Below are 22,517 nucleotides of genomic sequence, written 5' to 3' on the forward strand. Positions count from 1 at the left end.
GTTCCGTGTTATGGCTCTTTGCAGCCACAGTAGGGCACTGTGATTCTCCAGCTGTTTGACTTCACCCTCGGAGGCACACTCCATTGTTTCTTGAGACTGATGGGTGCCTACTGCAACTTCCAATCGTTCATGGAGATGTGGTTTCATTGTAAATATTAGAGACATAGGAGCCAACTCCTAGGGCCTGAGTTCTCTTCGCTCTCCCCTCCCCAATAAAATATTTCAGGGGACTGCCCTCCATGGGTGTAGCCAAGGGGGGCAGGGAAGGGCAGCTGCCCCCCATCAATAAAAATACTTAACTGCAGTTCTTCCCCTCCTAACAAAAATTCTGCCTGCCCTCCTAACAAAAATTCTGGCTACACCTATTGCTCCCCCCTCAAGTTAATGGAGGGATGCGGGTGGCGCTGTGGTCTAAACCACAGAGCCTAGGACTTGCCGATCAGAAGGTCGGCGGTTTGAATCCCCATGACAGAGTGAGCTCCCATTGCTCGGTCCCTGCTCCTGCCAACCTAGCAGTTCGAAAGCACACCAGTGCAAGTAGATAAATAGGTACCGCTCCAGTGGAAGGTAAACGGCGTTTCCGTGCGCTGCTCTGGTTCGCCAGAAGAGGCTTAGTCATGCTGGCCACATGACCCGGTACACTGGCTCCCTTGGCCAGTAAAGCGAGATGAGTGCCGCAACCCCAGAGTTGGTCACGACTGGACCTAATGGTCAGGGATCCAAGTTAATGGGCATTGCCATTCAAATGCTGTTATGTTTGGCAAGTCTTCCCTGCACCGCCCCCCCTTTCATACTTTATTCAGTTTGGCACCCCTGATTCCAGAAGACACAGATGCACTTTTAGAAACGTGAAGTACATTTGATAAGTCTCTCTGCTTCTTACATCACCGCCGGCAAAGAAATGCCAGCCAGCCAGCGCGCACGCGCCTCCTCTCCGCGCTCGCTCGCGGGTTCTTTCGGAACATCAAAGGGAGGCGGCGGGGAGGCGGGGCCCGCGTGACGTCAAGGGGCCAGTGGGCGTGCCCCCCTCGCGCCCCTATAAAGAGGCCGGGAAACGGCTGCGCCGCCGCTGCGCGCTCTGACCTTCGCAGTTCTCCTTCGCATCCATCCAGGCGGGCGGCCCCGGGGCACCAACCACCACCGTCATCATGTCGCCCAGGAAATTCTTCGTCGGCGGGAACTGGAAGATGAATGGCGACAAGAAGAGCCTCGGGGAGCTCATCCAGACTCTCAATGGCGCCAAGGTCCCCGCAGACACCGGTGAGCCGGGGGGTGCCCAGGTGGGGGGCAATGGGAAGCCCCTAAGGGGCGCGATCGTGCGCGCGCCTAGCCTTCGGGGAGGGGAAGCCCCCGCGCCCGGGTCTGCAGGCTCCCCGGAGGTGCTGGCAGGAGGCAAGCAGGGCCACCGGGTGCCACGTTTAGGATCGGGAACCGTCCTGGGGCGCACGCCCCACCGAGCCCTGCCCGTCTCCCCTCTTGCGCCCCCTTCGCCATAGGGGAGCGCAAAGGATAATACCCGCCGATGAACTCGCGCAGGGGGAGAAACAATGTCGAGATGCCTGCGGTTACCGGGGGTTGGTCTGGATGACCCTGCGGGGTCCCTTCCAGCTCTAGGAGTCTGCGATTAACGCGCTTAAGGCTTATCCGCAGCGGCCTCTAATGGGATGGAGCATGAGAAAGGGGAGCCGGTGAAGGAGGCCGGCCTGTTTCCCTGGCCCGCTCCATCCACTCCCTTCCTAGGGGCTCGGGCAAGGGCGGGGGAGGCGCCCGGATGCCTGGGTCCCTCCCTCGCCCCCGCCGCGTGCTCGCCCGCACGTACTCCAGGGCTGCCTCTCCCGGCAGGCGATCTGCCTTCCTTGTCTCTCTCTCCTTCTCTTGCCAGGAGGAAGGGAGCCGAAGAAGCCTCAACGCCCCGGAAAGGAAACTTGCTACATACTTTCTTTTTTACTGCTTCTGTGTTTAACATCTTTCCGGTCGGGCAGAGAAAATAGGCTTTTCTTGCTACATTATTTCCTCGCCGGGAAATACTGCATTATTGTACTATAAAGGAAAGAAAGAAAAATCCTCGGGCCGAACGTGTTGGCAGCTTCAAAAGGCCGAAGAAATACTGTGGCGGGCAGTTCCGAGGGTGCTGTTCAACTTAAGTTTATTCAGAGTAGAGCTGTTGAAATTAATGGAGTCATGGATGGGTTTTCCAGGGAGGCCAGCATAGAACAGCCCAGGCCTAAGCACAAGCTTAGAGCGAAGTTAATTGATTCAATGCAAAGAGGATTAAAATACAAGTAGATTTTATATTGCTAGTAAACGGGTCAAGTGCTGGTGATTTTGTACTGATAGTTGCGAGAGGAGCAGATTTACTCCTTGCAGAGCAGTTGTGTAAAGCACGGCCTGCACATTTTCGCCTTCTCTTAATGACCTCCTTTTGAGAAAAATGAAAGGTTAAAAATCTTAGAATACCCTTGAAGGAGCTTCCTCTCTCCCTACAGTCTATTGTACTAGGGCAACTAGGCCCACTATTAGTCACAGCTCAGCCCAGTCCACGGAAATCCCTGCTTTCAGAGAGATCCTGCCCGCTAGTCATGTGGCACAGAGTGCTTTGGGTGCTGTGTTCATGACCACCCACCCTACATTTAACTGGTGGCTAGCAGTGGATGAGAAGCCGGAAAATAATCTGACCAGTCCTCACACAAGGGCCATGTAGCGGAAAGGGGATGCAGTTGAGGCCTACTCGGCTGCAGAATTCTTTGTCTGAACGGGGCTGGCACAATGCCCAGTTCTCAGGCAGTGAGACTAGCTAGCCCGTCTGCCTCTCTTGCTTTTGGTTGGCATGGTTGTGCCAGCGGGAGACTCTGCCTGCAGCATGGACTCCTTGCTCACCAGCGATGGGGGGCAAAGGGTATGCCTGGGCCAAAATTTGGCCGGCAGATCCTTTTCGCTGTCCCCCTCTGGTTGGAAAAGGGCAAGGTGGGGGCATGCTGAAGAAATGTCAAAGGGTCTGGAGGAGGGGGTTCCTAAATATAGGTGGCGGCACAGCTGCCTAAAAATACCAGCTACTGTACTTGGAGTTGGGAAACTTTATCCCTGCAGCTTGCTAAAGGTCAGGAAATGGGCCTCCAGATAAATTATATGGGGAGAGGTTGATCTACTCAGTTGCCCCAGATATTCTGTCTCTTCTATATTATACGGCCTCCTCAGGATTTGAGCAGATCTGGGGTTACCTCCCTCTGTTGGAGATGCCACTGCAGTGTCCCCCATGCAGACTGCATCGTGGAATTCTAGAGTTGGATGGGTCCCTGAGGATCATCTAGTCCAACCCCCTGCAATGCAGGAATATGCAACTCTTTTCAACTCTGGCTCCGGCCTGGTGGAACGCTCTGCCTCATGAGACCAGGGCCCTGCAGGATCTGATTTCTTTCCGCAGGGCCTGTAAGACAGAGTTGTTCCGCCTGGCCTTTGGCTTGGAGCCAATTTGATTCCCTCCCTCTCTTCCTTTTTTTCTTTTCCTTCTCCTCCTGCGATGAGGCTACATTTTAATATTTTAATGTTTCAATATTTTAATGTTGTATTTAAGTTGTAATCATTCAACTTGTTTTTATTATTGCTTGTTAGCCGCCCTGAGCCTGGCCTTGGCTGGGCAGGGCAGAGTATAAATAAAAATTATTACTATTATTATTATTAACTGCCCCATACAGGGATCAAACCTGCAACCTTGGTGTTATCAGCGTCATGCTCCAACAAACTGAGCTATCTAGTTGTAGCTTTCTCTTATCCGTTATTTGCCAACTGGCTAAGCAAGGCTTCTAGCCACAGAACAGCTTGTAAAAAATCCAGGATTATGTTGCTAGGTAAACACTAGGCTGCCCGCACCCCAAAAGCCCCCTTTCTCAAGAAATAGTGTAGCAGTTCTTAAGATTATTGGTTATAGGGAATAGGTTTGCCCTTTACCCCATGGAGTCAGCTTTCAAGTTTCTGACCTTTGCAGCGCCCACAGCTCCACCCCACACACTTATTAGGTTTCCCTCCATCTTTATAACCTCTTATATATCTGTGAACATATGAGACTGCTTTGTCCTGAGTCAGGCTACTTGTCTGCCTAGTCCTATTTTGCTACCTGTTTTGACCAGCAGTGGCTACCCAGGACCCCGTGCAGAAAAAAGGTTTTTCCCACCCCAGTAAGATCTCTTTTAACTTGCAAGTGTTCTACCCCTGAGTTCTGGCTCCAGCCTGCAAAAACAAATTATAAGGCTCAAGTGTCTCTTGACCAGGGGCCAGCAAACTTTTTCAGCAGGGGGGCTGTCCACTGTCCCTCAGACCTTGTGGGGGGTCAGACTATATTTTGGAAAAATAATTCCTGTGCCCCACAAATAACCCAGAGATGCATTTTAAATAAAAGGACACATTCTACTCATGTGAAAACATGCTGATTCCTGGACCATCCAAGGGCTGGATTTAGAAGGCAATTGGGCTGGATCCGGCCCCCGGGTCTTAGTTTGCCTACCCATGCTCTTGACCCTCAGGCAGATATTGTTTCAGGATTAGAGCAGTGCAGAGCAAGAAGGGGTTTGCCACACCCAAGAAGGATGCTATTTGTACTGCCTTGAACCCAGATGTGGCTGGCAGGTATGCTTCCCTGTGACCCTCTGAAAATTGGGATCACGATCACTGGTCAGGAACATTGGATTTAAAGTCCAACATTCAGAGGAATACTGGTTCTTCATCCCTGGTCAATAGGATAGGGTTAGGTTTTTTTAATAAAAAATAAATAAATCTATAATGGGAAATGACAGCCAACCTGTTTGCTGGTTAACCTTGCTGAAGGTAACTTTCTAGACTGAGACGTAAGATTTAGTGTAGATTTCCCTTTTCTCAGTGAAAACTATTTGGAGGGAGTAGATGCATTTAACCTCACTGAAAAACTTACCAAAGCAACTCTTTTATTACTTGGGCTTTTTCAGCAGTATCCCAAAGATTTGGGTTGGGTTACAAATATATCCTTTGTAATTTTTCAATCTTACAAAAGTAGGCCAGGCTGTATTATTTTGTACAGCACCTCTAAGATTCAGCTTTTGGTATAAGATTTGGCCTGCATCTGAGAAGGGAAGTTCTTTTAGTATGGAAAGTCAAGGAGAGAGCATCTATTGTCACTCGGGCAAGCCATGTTCAAGTGAGGCAAAATTTTGTTGCTGAAAGTCTTTGACATCCTCTCTTCCAGTTTGTAAATTTACAGTTAAACAAAAGAGCATGTAAGTGTTAAGCAAAGAGGGAAATTGCCAAAAATGTCACTCCTTCCTTCCTTCTCCCCCCCTCACTAATCTAGTAGTTTCAATGACCTAAGGCTGCTTCCAGAAAACCCCCTAAAATACGTTCATCTCCTTTCCTCCATCTGCCATGAAGATGCATTTTCAGAAACCACTTAGCAAATTTCGGACAATCTCTTCCTGGTTGGCACCCTAACACCCAGTCACTATCAGGAAGACAGGATTTGTAGCCATTGTCTTTGTCAATTTTAAGCCCAACTTTTTGATTTCGAAAAAGATCCTGTTTTCCCCACACAGAAACTCCTGTGGACACTGCTTCCCATCAGCTGCCAAAACCCTTACCTGTCTTCTGTTCTGAAACCCAACCAGGTCCCCATTTCTAGGGAAGGTAAAGGCAAAGGGACCCCTGACCATTAGGTCCAGTCGTGGCCGACTCTGGGGTTGCGGCGCTCATCTCGCTTTATTGGCCGAGGGAGCTGGCGCACAGCTTCCGGGTCAAGTGGCCAGCATGACTAAGCCGCTTCTGGCAAACCAGAGCAGCGCACAGAAATGCCGTTTACCTTCCCGCTGGAGCGGTACCTATTTATCTACTTGCACTTTGACGTGCTTTTGAACCGCGAGGTTGGCAGGAGCAGGGACCGAGCAATGGGAGCTCACCCCGTCGCGGGGATTCGAACCGCCGACCTTCTGATCAGCAAGTCCTAGGCTCTGTGGTTTAACCCACAGCGCCACCCGCGTCCCATTTCTAGGGAAACCTATGCTCTTTCTTCCCCTTGCTGTGCACTTGTTTTCTCTTTAGTTTCCTCCCCCCCAAATGCAACCCCCCCATGGAACTTTTACTTCTCTAGCAGTGCCCCCCACCCAAGTCTTGCAATTGCCTATTCTGATTCTCACATTAAACCTTTCCCCAGGCTCCACAAAATCACTATGCAAATGCCATTCCAACTTCCCCATCTCTTTTTAAAAACAATTTGCCCTTGTCACATTCATTTTCCTTCAGGTACCACCTTAACGCCTTCAGCCAAATCTCCCCCTTCGCCCCATTTCAGCCAAATTCTTTCTCTCTCCCCCCCCCCCACTTTCCACAGGCCAATTGTCCTATACTCTAGTGTGTTTTCAGGTCTGCTTTTAGAACTGATAGCTTTAACCCTCCAAATTAGACTATTGTTCAAATGCTACCAGGTATGATGAAGGCCCTTTGAGACAATAAAGTCACTTTTGATTGTGTTCTCCCTGTTAACTCTTGGAGTGCTGAATTCTGAGGTGCATTCACAATTGATCATGAAAGGGGGAAGTCAGACTGCATGTGAGATGTGCAAGCAGCACACTTAATAATGGCCATCTGTGTCTTGGGGGGCTTGTGCATCGTGCTGTGGAGGCCTCATGGCGCCATCGAGAGAGAGGGCCACAGTGTTTGAAACAGGGTGGATTTGATTTAAATCAAATCAATTTAAATCACCATTTAGGCAACAAGACTCATTCTTGCTGGTATAATCTTAATGTTTACGACCAGATGAAGGTTTCATTTTTTGGAATAATAAATTTTCAGAGTAGTTTTTTACAGTTTTATCAAAAAGTACTGATTTGGTTATACTATTAGAAATATACAGACAGATTATTGTGAGGTTTAATCAGCTGTTTATATTTGGACAACTTTTCTGCTGTGCTTTATTGGAAGGAAAAAACCACTCATTTCCTTAATAACAATTTAAACAATTTGTTTAACGAAAACAATAACATTATAGCATATGTATCCATTTTTTGTTAACTGATGTGGTTAAACAATTTAAAAAAAACACAGGCTGAGTTTTAGCACACATGAAAAACTTAAAACAAATCCTTATTTCCTGATGAATAGCTTTTGGACTATAATGTAACTTAAATAGAAAACTATCTTTAGAAGTATTTTTTCTCCAAAAGCATTTTTTGAAAATACAATTTTTATTTTTTTAAAAACCATTTATTTTTATCCACCCTGGTTTGAAATTAACCAGGTACGTTTTGCATCTGACTTTCAACCACTTGCTGCGACCAAGTGAAGATGTCTGGATGCCAGGGTGACGCCTGACACCTCCACCATCTGGTGGCGCGTGCCTGGGGATCCTTGGATGTGGACTGCTTCCACACACTAATACCCCATCCTGTAGTGGTGGTATCAGTTATATTTTATCTGCACGGAATGAATTTCTCGAGTCAATTTGCTTTTCCTGTGCAGCCTGAGCAGGAGCAGTCACGATTAAGAAAAAGAGGTCCGAATAGGCCAATATACATAAAGACTGTCCTCAATCAAGTGACTCTTCTTCTCTGAAGTTCTTAACCTAGCTCACAATTGTCATCTGAACTAGCCAGACGTTTAACAGAGAATCAATTGCAGTCAGTCCATCCTTTGAAAAACAAGACTTTAGAGTTGTCTTGCCCCAAAAATATCAACTAGAGTAGACATTCCGTTTTGGCAACTGCGACCTTGGTTTTAAGGAACCATTTGCTGCTAGCTTATATACAGTGGTTCCTCGGGATGTGAACGGGATCCGTTCCGGAGCCCCGTTCACATCCTGAATAGAACGTAAGACACAACTGCACGTGCGTGGGTCGTGTTTTGCCGCTTCTGCACATGTACATGATGTCATTTTGAGCGTATGCGTGAGCGTCGAAACCCGGAAGTAATGCGCTCCAGGTTAAGAACGGACCTCCAGAGCGAATTAAGTACTTAACCCGAGGTACCACTGTCTCTGAAATTCTAACACTCGGGAAGGGGAGATTGGTGGCGGAAGGAAGGGAAGGTTTATTTTCCCACGGTTACCCTCTGAACCTCATGGCACGACCAGCAGAGTTGACCCACAAGTGTGTTGTGTCCAGCACCCGAAGAGTGAGTTGGCCTTGGGGTGGGAACAGTCTGCAGCCGAGAGACTCTGTGGGGTGCCTGCTTCATCCTAGACGCTTTTCTCCCTCTCGTCCCCAGAGGTGGTTTGTGGTGCCCCCTCCATCTACCTCGACTTTGCCCGCCAAAAGCTCGATGCCAAGATCGGTGTGGCCGCCCAGAATTGCTACAAGGTGCCTAAGGGAGCTTTCACAGGAGAGATCAGGTTAGTCTGCTGGGACTCTGGGGGAACTGGCATTCCTTTAGCGAGGGGTAATTTTAAAAAAGTAAATAAGGATTTGGTTGGCACCCTGTGGCAGAACAGATGGCGTGATTTCTTTCCTGGTCTGCCCCGCAGAGGACCTTAAGGTCCATGAATAGTTTAGAGGTCCCGGGCCCTAAGGAAGTCAGACTCTCCTCTGCCAGGGCCTTTTTAGTGATGGCTCCAACCTGGTGGAATGCTCTGTCCCATGAGACTAGGGCCCTTCGGGATTTAACCTCCTTCCGTCAGGCCTGTAAGACAGAGCTATTCCGCCTGGCCTTTAGTTTGAATTGAGCCAGATCTTTTATTTCCCTTCCCCTCCCCTTCTTATGAAGATCACCCGCTCTGAGACCCCACAGCAAATTCTCCCCTGGCCTCCTCGCTGGCCCAAGTAGGACCAATTCAGCCAGCTAGCCCTGAGGATTATCTGATTGATTTTTGAATTTTATTGTTATTCATGTTTTTATACCGTATTTTATGCTGCTTTTATAATTAAGTGTTTTAAATTTGTTGTTAGCTGCCCTGAGCCCGGTTTTTGAACCGGGAGGGGCGGGGTATAAATAAAAATTATTATTATTATATTTATTTATTTATTTATTTATTTATTTATTTATTTATTTCCTTCTGTTTCAGCCCAGCCATGATAAAGGATGTTGGCGTCACCTGGGTGATTTTGGGACACTCTGAGAGGAGGCATGTCTTTGGCGAGTCTGACGAGGTGGGTGATCTAGTAGATTTCTTTCCCTCCACCATCGCTGGGCTAGGAATCACCTGCAGCAAGGAGGTGTGCGGAGATGGTATAGTTTGTATGGGACTCTGAAGCTGTCCTCCTTCCCCTTTTCCAGCTCATTGGGCAGAAGGTGGCGCATGCCTTGGCTGAGGGTCTGGGCGTCATCGCCTGCATTGGGGAAAAACTGGACGAGCGAGAGGCTGGCATCACCGAGAAAGTGGTATTTGAGCAGACCAAGGCTATTGCGGGTAAGAGGGGACTGGGGAATGTGCAGAAGTTTCCTTGGGTTTCAGGTGAGGGGAGAGAAATGCTTTGGTTTGAAATAATGGGGCAAAACGTTTGGTAATAGATCATTCAGTAGGCAGGAAGTGCCATGTTACACTAGTGGCCAAAACCTTTTGGGGAAAGTGTGTTTTTGAGGTTGGATGGCTCATAATACCGTTTTATTTTATTTTAGTAATACCATAAAATTATATATCAATGGAAAGATAATTTAATGAAGAATGCAATGCAACAAAGCTTGTTCAGTTGTCTGTCTTTTATCAAAAGTTAGAGCCAAATAACCAAAAAAAGGAAGCACAACTTGCTTACGGTAAATGCGTGCTCAGAGCTCCTTAAAGTTCTGGTCCTTAAATAAGAAAATGTACGATAAGGAAAGCTATGTAATATGATTAGGACTGTGATATGGTCTTTTGAAACTCTGATATTGGAAACTGCTACATATAATTACTAAGAAATTCAGATGGAAGAGATTTGAGGAAGTCAAATATTATGTTTATGAAGATGGATGGTACTTAATTTTAATTAATTAAGTGGTAGTATGTTGTATGTATCTTTTCTCTTTCTCCTATTTTTTGTTTGTCTTTATTATTTTTAATCTTTTCTTTTTTTACTATGTTTATCTACTGAAAATAATATTATTTTTTTTGGGGGGGAGTTCTGGATAGCACTAACTTTTAAGTGACCCAGGTTTTCTCTCATTACTTTGGCTTCTGAATACATTACTCCAAAACCTGAGCCCTATGCAGGCATTTGTCCTCATGTGCTCCGTATCATGGGTTTTTTTGTGGGGCAGGGGTGCACATTCAGGCCTCGTTTGCTCCCCCCCCCCGCATGCACTGAAGCCGAATGTCTCCAGCTGGGAATCTGCTCTGCTCATGGAGGCTTCCAGCTTTATTTCGAATCCCTCTCGGTCAGCAGAGCATGAGACTTTTAATCTCAGGGTCGTGGGTTCGAGTCTCACGCTGTGCAAAATATTGGTGCATTGCAAGGGGTTGGACTAGATGCCCCTCGGGACCCCTTCCAACTCTGGAGTCCCACCCTCATAACTTGATGGGAAATTTAGATCCTAGAGATGTCTAATCTTGGTGCTCCTCACCCCACAACTGCCATCTAACTATACATGCTCTTCCCAATAGTAGTAGTAGTAGTAATAATAATAATAATAATAATAATAATAATAATAATAATTTATTATTTATACCCCGCCCATCTGGCTGAGTTTCCCCAGCCACTCTGGGCGGCTCCCAATCGAGTGTTAAAAACAATACAGCATTAAATATTAAAAACTTCCCTGAACAGGGCTGCCTTCAGATGTCTTTTAAAGATAGGATAGCTGCTTATTTCCTTCACATCTGAAGGGAGGGTGTTCCACAGGGTGGGCGCCACTACCGAGAAGGCCCTCTGTCTGGTTCCCTGTAACCTCACTTCCTGCAATGAGGGAACCGCCAGAAGGCCCTCGGCGCTGGATCTCAGGTCAAATTGTGCCTGATTACGCCCCCCCATACAAAAAAACAATGCTCACTGTCCCCCTCTCTTGTCCCCAGATAACGTGAAGGACTGGAGCAAAGTGGTTCTTGCCTATGAGCCAGTTTGGGCCATTGGGACTGGTAAAACCGCAACTCCTCAGCAGGTACGGATGTGGTTAGCGAGAACTGTGTTCCCAAATCTTGTTTCCCTTTGGAGGTGGTCTTGGCATCAGAGGATGGTGAATATCCCTGAGCCCCACTCTGAGACTTTGGACCGATAGCCTTTAGCTTGCTGTGATTAACACAATTCTTGCCTTTTCTTAGGCTCAGGAGGTTCACGAGAAGCTGAGGGGCTGGCTGAAGAGTCACGTGTCCGATGCTGTTGCACAGTCGACTCGGATCATCTATGGAGGTAAACGGAGCCCTCCCCAGTTCGCAAAGCAAGTGTGGCAAGAGTTTGCCCTTTCCCCCTATCGATTGCACAGCAAACATCCTGTTTCAGATGTGCGCCTGTCAAATAGAATCTCAAAGGGGGCACAAAGTTAATTTGCGTGTTCGTTGTAGTTCCTTAGCTGTTACAATCTGTAGTAGGGCCAGTTCAGGCCACAAGAAGTAAAAAAAACCTCGGCTCCTCAGCAGATATGGATGTGGGTAGGGAGGAAAGTGTTGCCCAAATTCACTTCCCTTTTCTAAGAGATGGTTCGTACTGGAGAATGGAAAATGTCTTAAGCTAAGCTCCTTTGTAGGGGTTTGGTAAGGATTTGCCAAGGACAATCCTTGAATTGAATAATGAAACACTGGCAATTAAAATTAAAGGAACCGCAATTCAAGCGCAGAAGCTGCTTCCATCTTCTCACAGCTTGCCGTGGAGAATGGCAGGTTTAATTTCGGAGGGATGGTCAGGCCTATGGAACCGCCTCCTCAAATTGCCATCCCTATGTGGCGAGCAGCAAGCTTTCTGTGTGGTTTTTAGATCAGGATAGCACGGTTTCATGACCAGATTGACCCTGCTGCCACCACTAATAATTAACGTAGGCATAGAAACTTTAAAAGAAAACGTGAAGAGAGTTCATCTGCAAATACATAATTTAGTTGCAGATAAGTGTGTTGTGTGAGGAGCTGCAGATGTGGGTTAGAAGAAGGGTTTCCTTAAAAGGCAAGGTGGGGTAGCATTTATATGCTACTTGCTTGTGGCAAAACCTCCATAAACAGTTTGCAGTGGTTCGAGACAATGGTCAGCCTAGCTAGTACATGAAATCGTGCTACCTAATTTTGAAAGCATGGCTGCTCTGAGAGGAGACAATTCAGAGCAGAGAAGCAAAGGGAAGAGGTGGGGCTTAACCCTTCACCTGCCTACATTGCTCCAAGGTGCCCTCCTTGGGTATATGTGTTTGTGCGCGCGCAATTTTATTATAGCAGAAAAGCTGGATAGAATTAAGGACTCCTGCCACCTCTCCACATTATCTTTCCCAGAGTAATTTTGCTTTTAAAAGGCACTGTGAGGGGGTCGCAGAATTAGCCTTGGAAAAACCATGTAGCCAAAGACATGGTGTTTTTTTGGTCCTTATCTGCTGTGTGGTTTCTCCTCCCTCCTTGGGCATTTTTTAAATAAAAAGAAATGGGGATTGTAATCCTTTGCAGGTTCCGTCACTGGCCCCACCTGCAAAGAACTGGCCTCCCAGCACGATGTGGACGGCTTCCTCGTCGGCGGGGCTTCCCTCAAGCCTGAATTCGTAGACATCATCAACGCAAAACACTGAAAGCTGCTGCTCGGCGTTCGAAGTGAGGGGGTGCAGTTCATCGCAGGCAGAAGACACGGCACTGTAGAAACCTGCGCCCACCCTCTGCACTTGGGTCACACAAACTCCCCGTCCCTGCCCCCATACTTTGCTGTTAATTGTCCCACACTGCTGCTAAACACAACGGTTGCCAAGGCATTTCTCGGTTAGCTGGATCCTTTGTGCAGGCAGGCCTTTGTTTACTTCCCCCTGTGCTGGAGGGACAGGCCTTCCTGCCTTGCTCTTCTCCCCGTAAGCTAGACAGAGGCCTGTTTTTTTCTGATCAATGTCTAGTTTTGCTGCCTTGCTGAGGAAGGGGTCTCTTGCCTCTCGCTTCAGCCGAGTCGGAGTCTTTACCCAGTGGCTTGTGTTGTGTGTAAGATGTGCGTCCGTACTGTGTCCCACCCCCTAAGCCAACAACGAACAGAAATAAAGAAAGGGAAACGAATGTAAGGCTCTGAAATCTGTTGCCGCAACTACAGTGTAGCCTGCAAGATAAATTATTAGTTATTATTTTTATTATCATTTACATCCCACCCATCTGGCTGGGTTTTCCCAGCCGCTCTGGGCGGCTCCCAATAGAATATAAAAAATACACTAAAACATTAGACATTAAAAACTTCCCTAAACAGGGCTGCCTTCAGGTGTCTTCTAAAAGTCAGATAGTTGTTTATTTCCTTGACATTTGATGGGAGGGTGTTCCACAGGGCAAGTGTCAGTGTGGTGTAGTGGTTAAGAGCGGTAGACTCGTAATCCGGTGAACTGGGTTCGCGTCTCCGCTCCTCCACATGCAGCTGCTGGGTGACCTTGTCACACTTCTCTGAAGTCTCTCAGCCTCACTCACCTCACAGAGTATTTGTTGTGGGGGAGGAAGGGAAAGGAGAATGTTAGCCACTTTGAGACTCCTTCGGGTAGTGATAAAGCGGGATATCAAATCCGAACTCCTCTTCTACTGAGAATGCCCTCTGCTTGGTTCCCTGTAACCTCACTTCTCGCAATGAGGGAACCGCCAGAAGGCCCTTAGTGCTGGACCTCAGTGTCCAGGCTGAATGATGGGGATGGAGACGCTCCTTCAGGTATACTGGGCCAGAGACCATTTTGCTTCACTGTCAAGTTATCCTGCGTTTCCCTTTAGCACTGATTTTCATGATTTGTTGATGGGCCATGAGCTGCTTCTGATCCTTTGCCAGGCAGTCTCACCTTGAGTCATACGGAGAACGTGGTGGGGAACTTGTCCAGGCCTCAAGATTTTCACATGTTTTGGGAGGAATTATTCTCATTTTCACAATGTCTGGAGGAAGGAGTGAAAATGTATGGCAGGGGGCAAGAATCAAGAATGCTGTTTATTGGCTGCTTGGCTGGAGAGCTTTTGCCACTGTTCCACTCCCCCCACAAATACAGGGAAGGACAACTTTGGCTTTCATAATTTCAAAGCAAGCTGCCATGTCCAGTTTGGGTCAAGTCTATCCCTAAGTCCATACCTTTCAGAGGTGAGCAGAGCTGACTGCTGCAGAAGCCAGAGAATGCAGCATAGAAAAATGAAGGCAATCACATTTTAGCTGAAATGAAGGGCAGCACGGACCGGGGGGTGTTAAGATTAATAACACTGGTTTTAATGAATCGGTATCTCTGGCATGCCTGAAGCCATGTAAACTACATTTTAGAAGTTAATTTTTCACTCCCATATGAAATGGGAGTGCTTTCTGGTTAGAAGCAAACCATCTTAAATTCCACATCTGTCCTGGCAGGTGGTTTAGGGGGCATCACTTGCAATAAAAGGGGGGGGGCTGGATTTTATGCACCACTGAGGAATGATTGTTATAATTGGGAAGAATCGTTTACTCTTGGTCAACGCAATTATCAAAAATTTGAGCTTTTCGTAGAGGAAAATATAACATTGATCACGCAAAAATGCTCGCTGGATGCTGAAGCTATATTTCACCACTAAATTGCAGGGTCGTTTTCTTTGTCTGAACCAGGTAGATAAAAAATATGGTTGCTGAGCTGCTGTTCACATACTACACGATAATTTAATTTACATTTACTGTATAAACCTACAGATGGGGAGGGTGGCATCACTTCTATACACTGTCTCCCTTAGCCCTTACCAAGATGTAACCACATCATCTTTGCAGCACTACTGAAGGAAACTCTGATCCTAAACTTCCACTGCCTTGTGGTCAGGCTTCCAGAAGAAAAGTCCATGCCCACTGTCTTGCAGGACATCTTCCGGAGAAGAAAAGGCTCAGGAGTAAACCCTACGCAAATCTGGAGTGGAGTCTCTAAGACTGCTGGATGTCGCCTTGTACGCCTCCTTCCGGCAGTTCCTGGAGCCAAGCTGGTGCCAGACATATTGCTCTGCTTTCCTTTGGACCCCCATCAGTGAGGCCGAGAGGGGGTCTTGAAGTCTGGGCAGCCCAGGACCTCCATTCACACTGCTCAGGCTTGCACCCCAGGGAGGTCACTTCGGTGCTGCTAACGTAGCAAAAACAACATAGGAGGCAGCAGTTAGGAGTTGACAGTCTCTGCAGGCACTGTGATTTTTCGGCAGTTTGATCTCGCCCCCAGAGGCGCACTCCATTGTCACTTGAGGCAGATGGATGTCAACAGATATTGATGCAGAATTTCATAAGCAAAAAAGGCATACCTTTGCCCCTGAGGAGCTTGCAGTCTTAAATTGTATGCTTGGTATTTTCAAAAACAAAAAACCTTTCAAGATGTGGGTTGCCTGGCTGAGCCTTCTCCTTTCACTTAAGTTTCCTAGCGTGATTGCTCAGCAGACTACCTTGGGAAAGGGTTTCCTGCTATACCCTTTTCTCATTCATAAGGTTGCAGTTGGCTCCATCATTTCAGCAGCCCACTGTAAAACTAGATTAAGGTACCGTATTTTTCGCTCTATAGGACACACTTTTTCCCCTCCAAAAATTAAGGGGAAATGTGTGTGCGTCCTATGGAGTGAATGCAGGCTCCTTGGCTTCAGCGATAGCAACGCGAAACCTCCAAAGCCTGCGCTCCAGAGGCTTCGCGTTGCTTTCGCTGAAGCCAGGAGAGTCTGGTCTTTGAGGCTGGCAGTGGGGGAAAGCAGCGTTTCCCCCCACCGCCAGCCCCACAAGCTCAGGGGGCAGCGGGAAGGTGCGCGACGCCTTCACGCTGCTCCCTGACCTGGTTTTGAGGCTGGTGGTGGGGGAAAGCAGGAATTCCCCGACCTCATAGAAAAGCCCGCAGGAGCCGTTCACCCTTTAAAGAGCGCGCCGCTCTTGGGGGCTTTTCCCCGAGGAGGGACAAGGGACTGACTGGCCGCGTCAGTCCCTTCTCCCTCCTGATCGAATTCCCCCACCTCCCATAATAGCAGGGAGAAGGTCTGGGAGAAGTGCACAGGCTGCGTTCAGCCTGTTTGCTGCTCCCAGAGCTTGGGGGGGGGGGGAATCAACATCAGGGTCTTTTCTAGGGAGTCTTTCCTATGGTCAGGTGCGCCCTATAGAGCGAAAAATACGGTAGGTAACTGGTACTGGAGCCTGACAAACTGGTGCACTTTAGGGTTGCTGTGCTTTTTGCTATTGAGCGTGCACCTCTTCAGCAGAATTTCCTAAGCTGGTGGCCACCAGATAATTTTGGACTACAACTCCCATCATCTCGGACCATTGGCTGAGGCTGACGGGAGCTGGAGTCCAGCAACCTTTGGAAAGTGCCAGATTGAAGAGAGCAGCCTTACGGAGACCCACGAGGCTCTGTCCTGCCTGCCAGAGTCCTCTCTCCACCTCCATAGCTCATCCTCCCCTGGCAAAGCAAAACCTGCTGGCATCTGTCTCGAGAGACAATGGACAAGTGCCATTGGGGATACAGTTAAGTCCAGCGGAGAGTGATGGCACCTGCTGTAGCTGTGGAGACCGATATGGGAGAGACATGTTTTGTTGCAGGTGGGGCAGATGAAGGTCTGCAGATGCACCATGGCGTTCCCCCTCTCTGTGCTTCTCCCAGCAGTCATTCCTCCTGCGGTCACTGCTATGGATGCACGACTTGGCTGCCTGTCTGCAGGCATCTGAAAGAGATTCCCAGCCTTCATGTCACATTTGCAGACATCTTTGTAGCGCATAGTAGGTCTGCCATCGTGCCTGGTACCTGAAGCCAGCTCCCTGTAAAGCACATCTTTGGGGGTCTTGTCCTCTTCCATTCTGTGGACATGACCACAGAAGTGGTAACCCAAGTCGCTCTGAACATAGTCAGGGTGTGATTCCCCCGCAGTGCAAAGTTAACCCATAAACCATGTCTTCCAGACCAGCAGTTTCTTTGCTATTTTGCTTTATATAAAAAGGCAAATAATATAATGCCGTTGCTGCTGGATCTGTTAAAGCAGCAGAGAATGCAGAGCAAAATTTTGTGGGGGAGGAAGTGCTTTGTCATTTTGGCCACCCAAAAATTGTTGATAGCCTGTCTTAGAGCTCCCTCACGTGGTCAATTCTGTTGTTGTTTAGTCGTGTCCAACTCTTCATGACCCTGTGGACCAGGGCACGCCAGGCACTCCTGTCTTCCACTGCCTCCCTCATGCTGTTAGCTTCGAGAACACTGTCCAACCATCTCGTCCTCTGTCGTCCCCTTCTCCTTGTGCCCTCCATCTTTCCCAACATCAGGGTCTTCTCCAGGGAGTCTTCTCTTCTCATGAGGTGGCCAAAGTCTTGGAGCCTCAGCTTCAGGATCTGACCTTCCAGTGAGCACTCAGGGCTGATTTCCTTCAGAATGGATCGGTTTGATCTTCCTGCAGCCCGTGGAACTCTCAAGAGTCTCCTCCGGTCAATTCTAGGGATGTAAAATAATCTATGTCAATTTCACCAACACTTTCTTTGCCACCTGCCATTATTTCAACATAGTGAATTAGAATTGTTCATCCCGAAAGAAAAACAAGTCAGCTAACAAAGGTAAAAGAATGAAATGGATAATAGCAGGCAACAGTAAATCAAAACGTTTAAAACAAAGTTAACCCTGAACACAAAAGAAAAAAAGAAAACAATGCAAAGATTTATTCACATCTCATTATTTCAAATGCTCAAATAAATTATAAAACACACATGTATACACTGTTGCAAATTATTGCGAGTAATTAATGAAAATGGGATCAACTTTGGGATGACAAAAGGACAACTCTGTTTGCACCAGGGTAATAAACTACACGCCTGTAAATCTCAGGAACATTAAAGATAAAGTATTAGAGCATAGCTCTCATAGCACGAATATTCACCCAAAATTATGATGGCTGGATGCATTCAACCTGTTCCTCTATCTGCACCATTAAATCACAAATATAAGACAAGGTCTAGTTCAAATAATTCAGAAGCTTTCCAGTGGTAGCACAGGGGAAACCTACTTAGCAATGTTGTTGGGGATCACTACTTCCCAAGCCAGCAGAGCCAATGTATCTCTCTTCAGCCAACCACCAGTAATGTAGTAAGATGGGGAACAGTTTAATTCAATCAATCCTGCCTTTGATATAGAGAGCCCTGGATTCAACTAAACAGTTGTGCCAGTGGGACACCCAGTGCAACAAGTCCTGCCGGCTTTCTCCCCTCTCCTCCCCCCTGTGCAACCCCCCATATTAGCTCTTGGAGGGAGGGTCAAAAGAACCCCCAGAGCAGCACACAAGGGGAGGAAAGGGGACGTCTTCCATCTGGCAAGCAGAAATGACCAGCACGGTCAGAATGACGCAACGTTGAATTCCTCCCAGAAAGTTAAAGCTATGCTTAAACAAAATGAAATAAAATATATTGACAGCCACAGATTGACAGATTACATTGCTACACAGATAAGGGACAGGAGGCCTTGGACTTAAGTCCAGCTAGCACCATGCTGGCAGCCAGCACACAAACTCAGCTGAAGCTAGGGCAGAGTTCACAGAGGACGAGAGTCTGAGTTGAGCGTTTCCCAATGGGATATTTATTTATTGTATTGTAATTGTTATTTTTAAAGAACAGTTTAACTGAACAAAAGGAAAAGAGAAAAGGTATACTATATCATTATAAAAGGTAAAGGTAAAGGGACCCCTGACCGTTTAGTCCAGTCGCGGACGACTCTGGGGTTGCGCCGCTCATCTCGCTCTATAGGCCGAGGGAGCTGGCATTTGTCTGCAGACAGCTTCCAGGTCATGTGGCCAGCATAACTAAGCCGCTTCTGGCAAACCAGAGCAGCGCATGGAAACGCCGTTTACCTTCCTGCCGGAGCAGTACCTATTTATCTACTTGCACTTTGACGTGCTTTCGAACTGCTAGGTGGGCAGGAGCAGGGACTGAGCAACGGGAGCTCACCCCGTCGCGGGGATTCGAACTGCCGACCTTCCGATCAGCAAGCCCTAGGCTCAGTGGTTTAGACCACAGCGCCATCCATGTCCCATTATAAAAGTTAGCAATTCCAATTCCATATATACTTATCTAATGTATAAATAATGTATACTGTATTTTGTATAAATGTATTCCAGATATCATTACACTTGTCCATGCAAAATCTATGTCCACAAGCAATCTGTTCATCAATTGTAAATGTAGTCCTATCTTCAATCCGTTGATTAAATGGAGCTGCACACTTCTCTTTCCAATGTATCAGTACAGGTGGAATTTGGACACATACAAAAAAAAAAAAACGCTGTGAAAATACTTTTTGAAAAAACGTTTTAAAAAATATATTGAATTTGCCATCACCGTGTAGTGTCTCATTTGTAGAATGCACTTAAAACACAAAACATTATAGTTGCAGCTGTACAGCTGAGTCCTCAGTCTTTTGGCCACAGTATCCCAATGGGATAGTTAGAAACATGGAGTGATTTCCATCTTCTGTGCCCATGAAAGGGAATGTGGCGCAGAACGAAAGTCCATAGTAAGAGGAGACAGAGAAGGACACCCTGAGATGAGAAAAGAGGACTCCTCCATTTGGTGACAGAAGAGCCTGCCTCTGCTCTCGGTTAACCCCTGCTTTTCCTAAAATGTGCTTCCTACCACTAGGATGGGAAGAGATGCTGGTGGGATGCATGGATCTGGGTTGAGATGAATGGGTATTTCTTCCACCGGGAGCCCACAGTCTCGGCTCGTGTTCCATGAGAATGAGGGGACTCTCTCTCTAGCCAGTGGCTGAAAAACCACATTTAGTCTGTTTTGTTGTACCAGCCCTTGAAAATGTCAGATGAGGAGCCGGATGATGAAGATGAAGTCGAAGATCAGAAGGATGATGCTGAAGAGAAAGGTGGAGACGAGGTGGAAGGGGAGGAGGAGAAGGAAGCGCCAGAGGAGGAGGAGGAGGAGGTAACAGATTGGTGGCTTTTTTGTTTTGTTTTTATGTTCAGAAATGCAGGACACAATTCAACCAAAGTTAGGCTCTCTCATGTCAGTGGAAGAGACGAAGGGTGAAATCCTGTATGTGAGCTCAGCTTTGCAGGTGGAGCAGCTTGGTGAACTCGCCCAAATGAGGGGAAAGAATTTAAAACTTCTGAATGCAATTGGTGAGGGGGGAAACCGCAAAAGGAAGGAAGGGGCACCCTCAATATTCTAACTCTAACAGCTAAAGGGGGAAATACCCAAATTGTTTTTTAAGAGGCAATGCTGTCTGAAGGAGGCACACAGAATGCCAAAATCCTTCATACTCTGAAGTCTGTGTAAAAACAAGTCCGGTTTGAATGAACAATTACAGTATAGATGATATGAACAAGTACAAATAGAAATATATACAGTAAGAACGAATAGCTCCACTATGAGGTAGCTTCTGTTTTGCTCATGTACACCCCAAACTCACATATTTGCTAATCCCTTCAATCTTCAAACTGAGCTACTAAAATTAGCAACAGTGACCTAGAAAAATGGATGTCTAAGAAACCCCGGTAGCTGTGAGAATGTCATGAGAAAGAGCTAGATAAATCTCAATACTTTGTGTGCTTTATTAAATTTGTGGCAATGTCCCCCTTTTTTATCAAGTATCTACCTTATCGGTGTTCCAGCTGTGACTATGGATGTCCATGGTGGAAAATGGCCGGTCGTATCCCAGCGAATCAGAGCCTTCCATTAATTATCTCCATACAGGCTGATCGAGTGAAAACTGCATCCTTGATTGATGTGGAGAAAGAGGGAGGGCACTGCAAGGCAATGTACATTTTCACCTGCAGCCTGCAATTCTTGCCGCCATCCATCCTCATTCTTGCCACCTCACTGTTTCCTGCCTTTTATTTCCGTTCACCTCCACATTCCGCCATCTTGCCTCCTTCTGCCATTTCTCTGCTGCCTCTGCTTATATCCAAGCAGTTGAAAACATTAGCAGGACTGTAATAACACTTGTAATGTAACGAGAACTCTGGGCATAATGGAATTAGTTTTTTAAAAACTTGGATTATTGAAAAAAGAGGCAGTAGAAAAGGTTTAACGACAGAACCCACAGAGGGGATGGTGGGAAGTCCAGAGATTTGGAGGAATTTTTTAACTGGATATGTTGTGTGGTTATAAATTTAAATATGTAAAACCATATAAAAAGTAATTTTGTAAAAAAATGAAAAGGGGAAGAAATTCCAGTATAAAATCGCTTGTTCTCCACCTTCATGGAGGCTCTGGAGAGCTTTGAGCGGGTGGGTTCTGGTGATGTTCTGCGGTTCCCTCTTATCACCACACCTCCTGCTTCCATTTCGCTTCCATCAGCTGACAAGAAAGGATACAGGTCCCTGGCTTGTTTTGGTTTTTAAAACAGCTGTTTTGTGTAGACAAGATCTTGCACAAAACTGCTATATTATGATTCAAAACAAAATTGTCCTTACAGGTACAGGAAGTGGGGAAAGAAACAGGGAGGAAAATAAGCCTATTGGGAAACTTGCAGCAGGTCACTTACGAAGTGTGGTTCCTAGAAGATGCAGGAGTCATCTTAGGAAATGAGCCCTTTCATTTTTCAGCAGCAAAGTCTTGTAGCAGGTTTTTGGTTGCTGTTGTTTTTTAATGTATTGCAGCTTAAGGTTTCGTGCCCACTTCATAAAATGAATGCAGGATTATCCTGCAGTAAATATGCATGTGGTTGTGTGTGCATGGGCCAGGGAGGGAAAAAGTTCCCCTTGAGGTCGGAAGAGAAGGTGAGGAAACACAGAAAACTCAGATTGGGACAATTCTACTGCAGCTGGAAAGGTATGCACAAGAAACGCAATGGCTATTGATCTCCTTTGCATCTGGCAGTCCTGCATTTGCACACATACACCCCCCCCCCATCACTCAGAGGTCCCCAAGTCACCGCCTGTTGCTTTAACGCAGCCTAGAGGTGAGTTCCAGAAAGTCATCTACTTCTGCTTCATTGACTATGCAAAAGCCTTTGACTGTGTCGACCACAGCAAACTATGGCAAGTTCTTAAAGAAATGGGAGTGCCTGATCATCTCATCTGTCTCCTGAGAAATCTCTATGTGGGACAAGAAGCTACAGTTAGAACTGGATGTGGAACAACTGATTGGTTCAAAATTGGGAAAGGAGTACAGCAAGGCTGTATGTTGTCACCCTGCTTATTTAACTTATATGCAGAATTCATCATGCGAAAGGCTGGGCTGGATGAATCCCTAGCAGGAATTAAGATTGCCGGAAGAAATATCAACAACCTCAGATATGCAGATGACACAACATTGATGGCAGAAAGTGAGGAGGAATTAAAGAACCTTTTATTGAGGGTGAAAGAGGAGAGTGCAAAATATGGTCTGAAGCTCAACATCAAAAAAACGAAGATCATGGCCACTGGGCCCATCACCTCCTGGCAAATAGAAGGGGATGAAATGGAGGCAATGAGAGATTTTACTTTCTTGGGCTCCATGATCACTGCAGATGGTGACAGCAGCCGCGAAATTAAAAGACGCCTGCTTCTTGGGAGAAAAGCAATGACAAACCTAGACAGCATC

At 46.9% G+C, this 22,517-nt stretch overlaps 1 protein-coding gene across 1 annotated transcript; it reads left to right on the top strand.

The window, feature by feature from the left end:
* Positions 1-1,043: 1,043 nt before the first annotated feature.
* Positions 1,044-13,081, top strand: LOC310752895 (triosephosphate isomerase). Its single transcript, XM_083594047.1, has 7 exons — positions 1,044-1,260; positions 8,218-8,341; positions 9,011-9,095; positions 9,223-9,355; positions 10,934-11,019; positions 11,180-11,267; positions 12,497-13,081. The coding sequence occupies exons 1-7, from the start codon at positions 1,149-1,151 to the stop codon at positions 12,613-12,615; spliced, it is 747 nt and encodes a 248-aa protein (XP_083450173.1). The 5' UTR covers positions 1,044-1,148; the 3' UTR covers positions 12,616-13,081.
* Positions 13,082-22,517: the final 9,436 nt, after the last annotated feature.

This window comes from Podarcis filfolensis (genome assembly GCF_964270895.1).
Source record: "Podarcis filfolensis genome assembly, chromosome: 17".
Classification (NCBI taxonomy): domain Eukaryota; kingdom Metazoa; phylum Chordata; class Lepidosauria; order Squamata; family Lacertidae; genus Podarcis; species Podarcis filfolensis.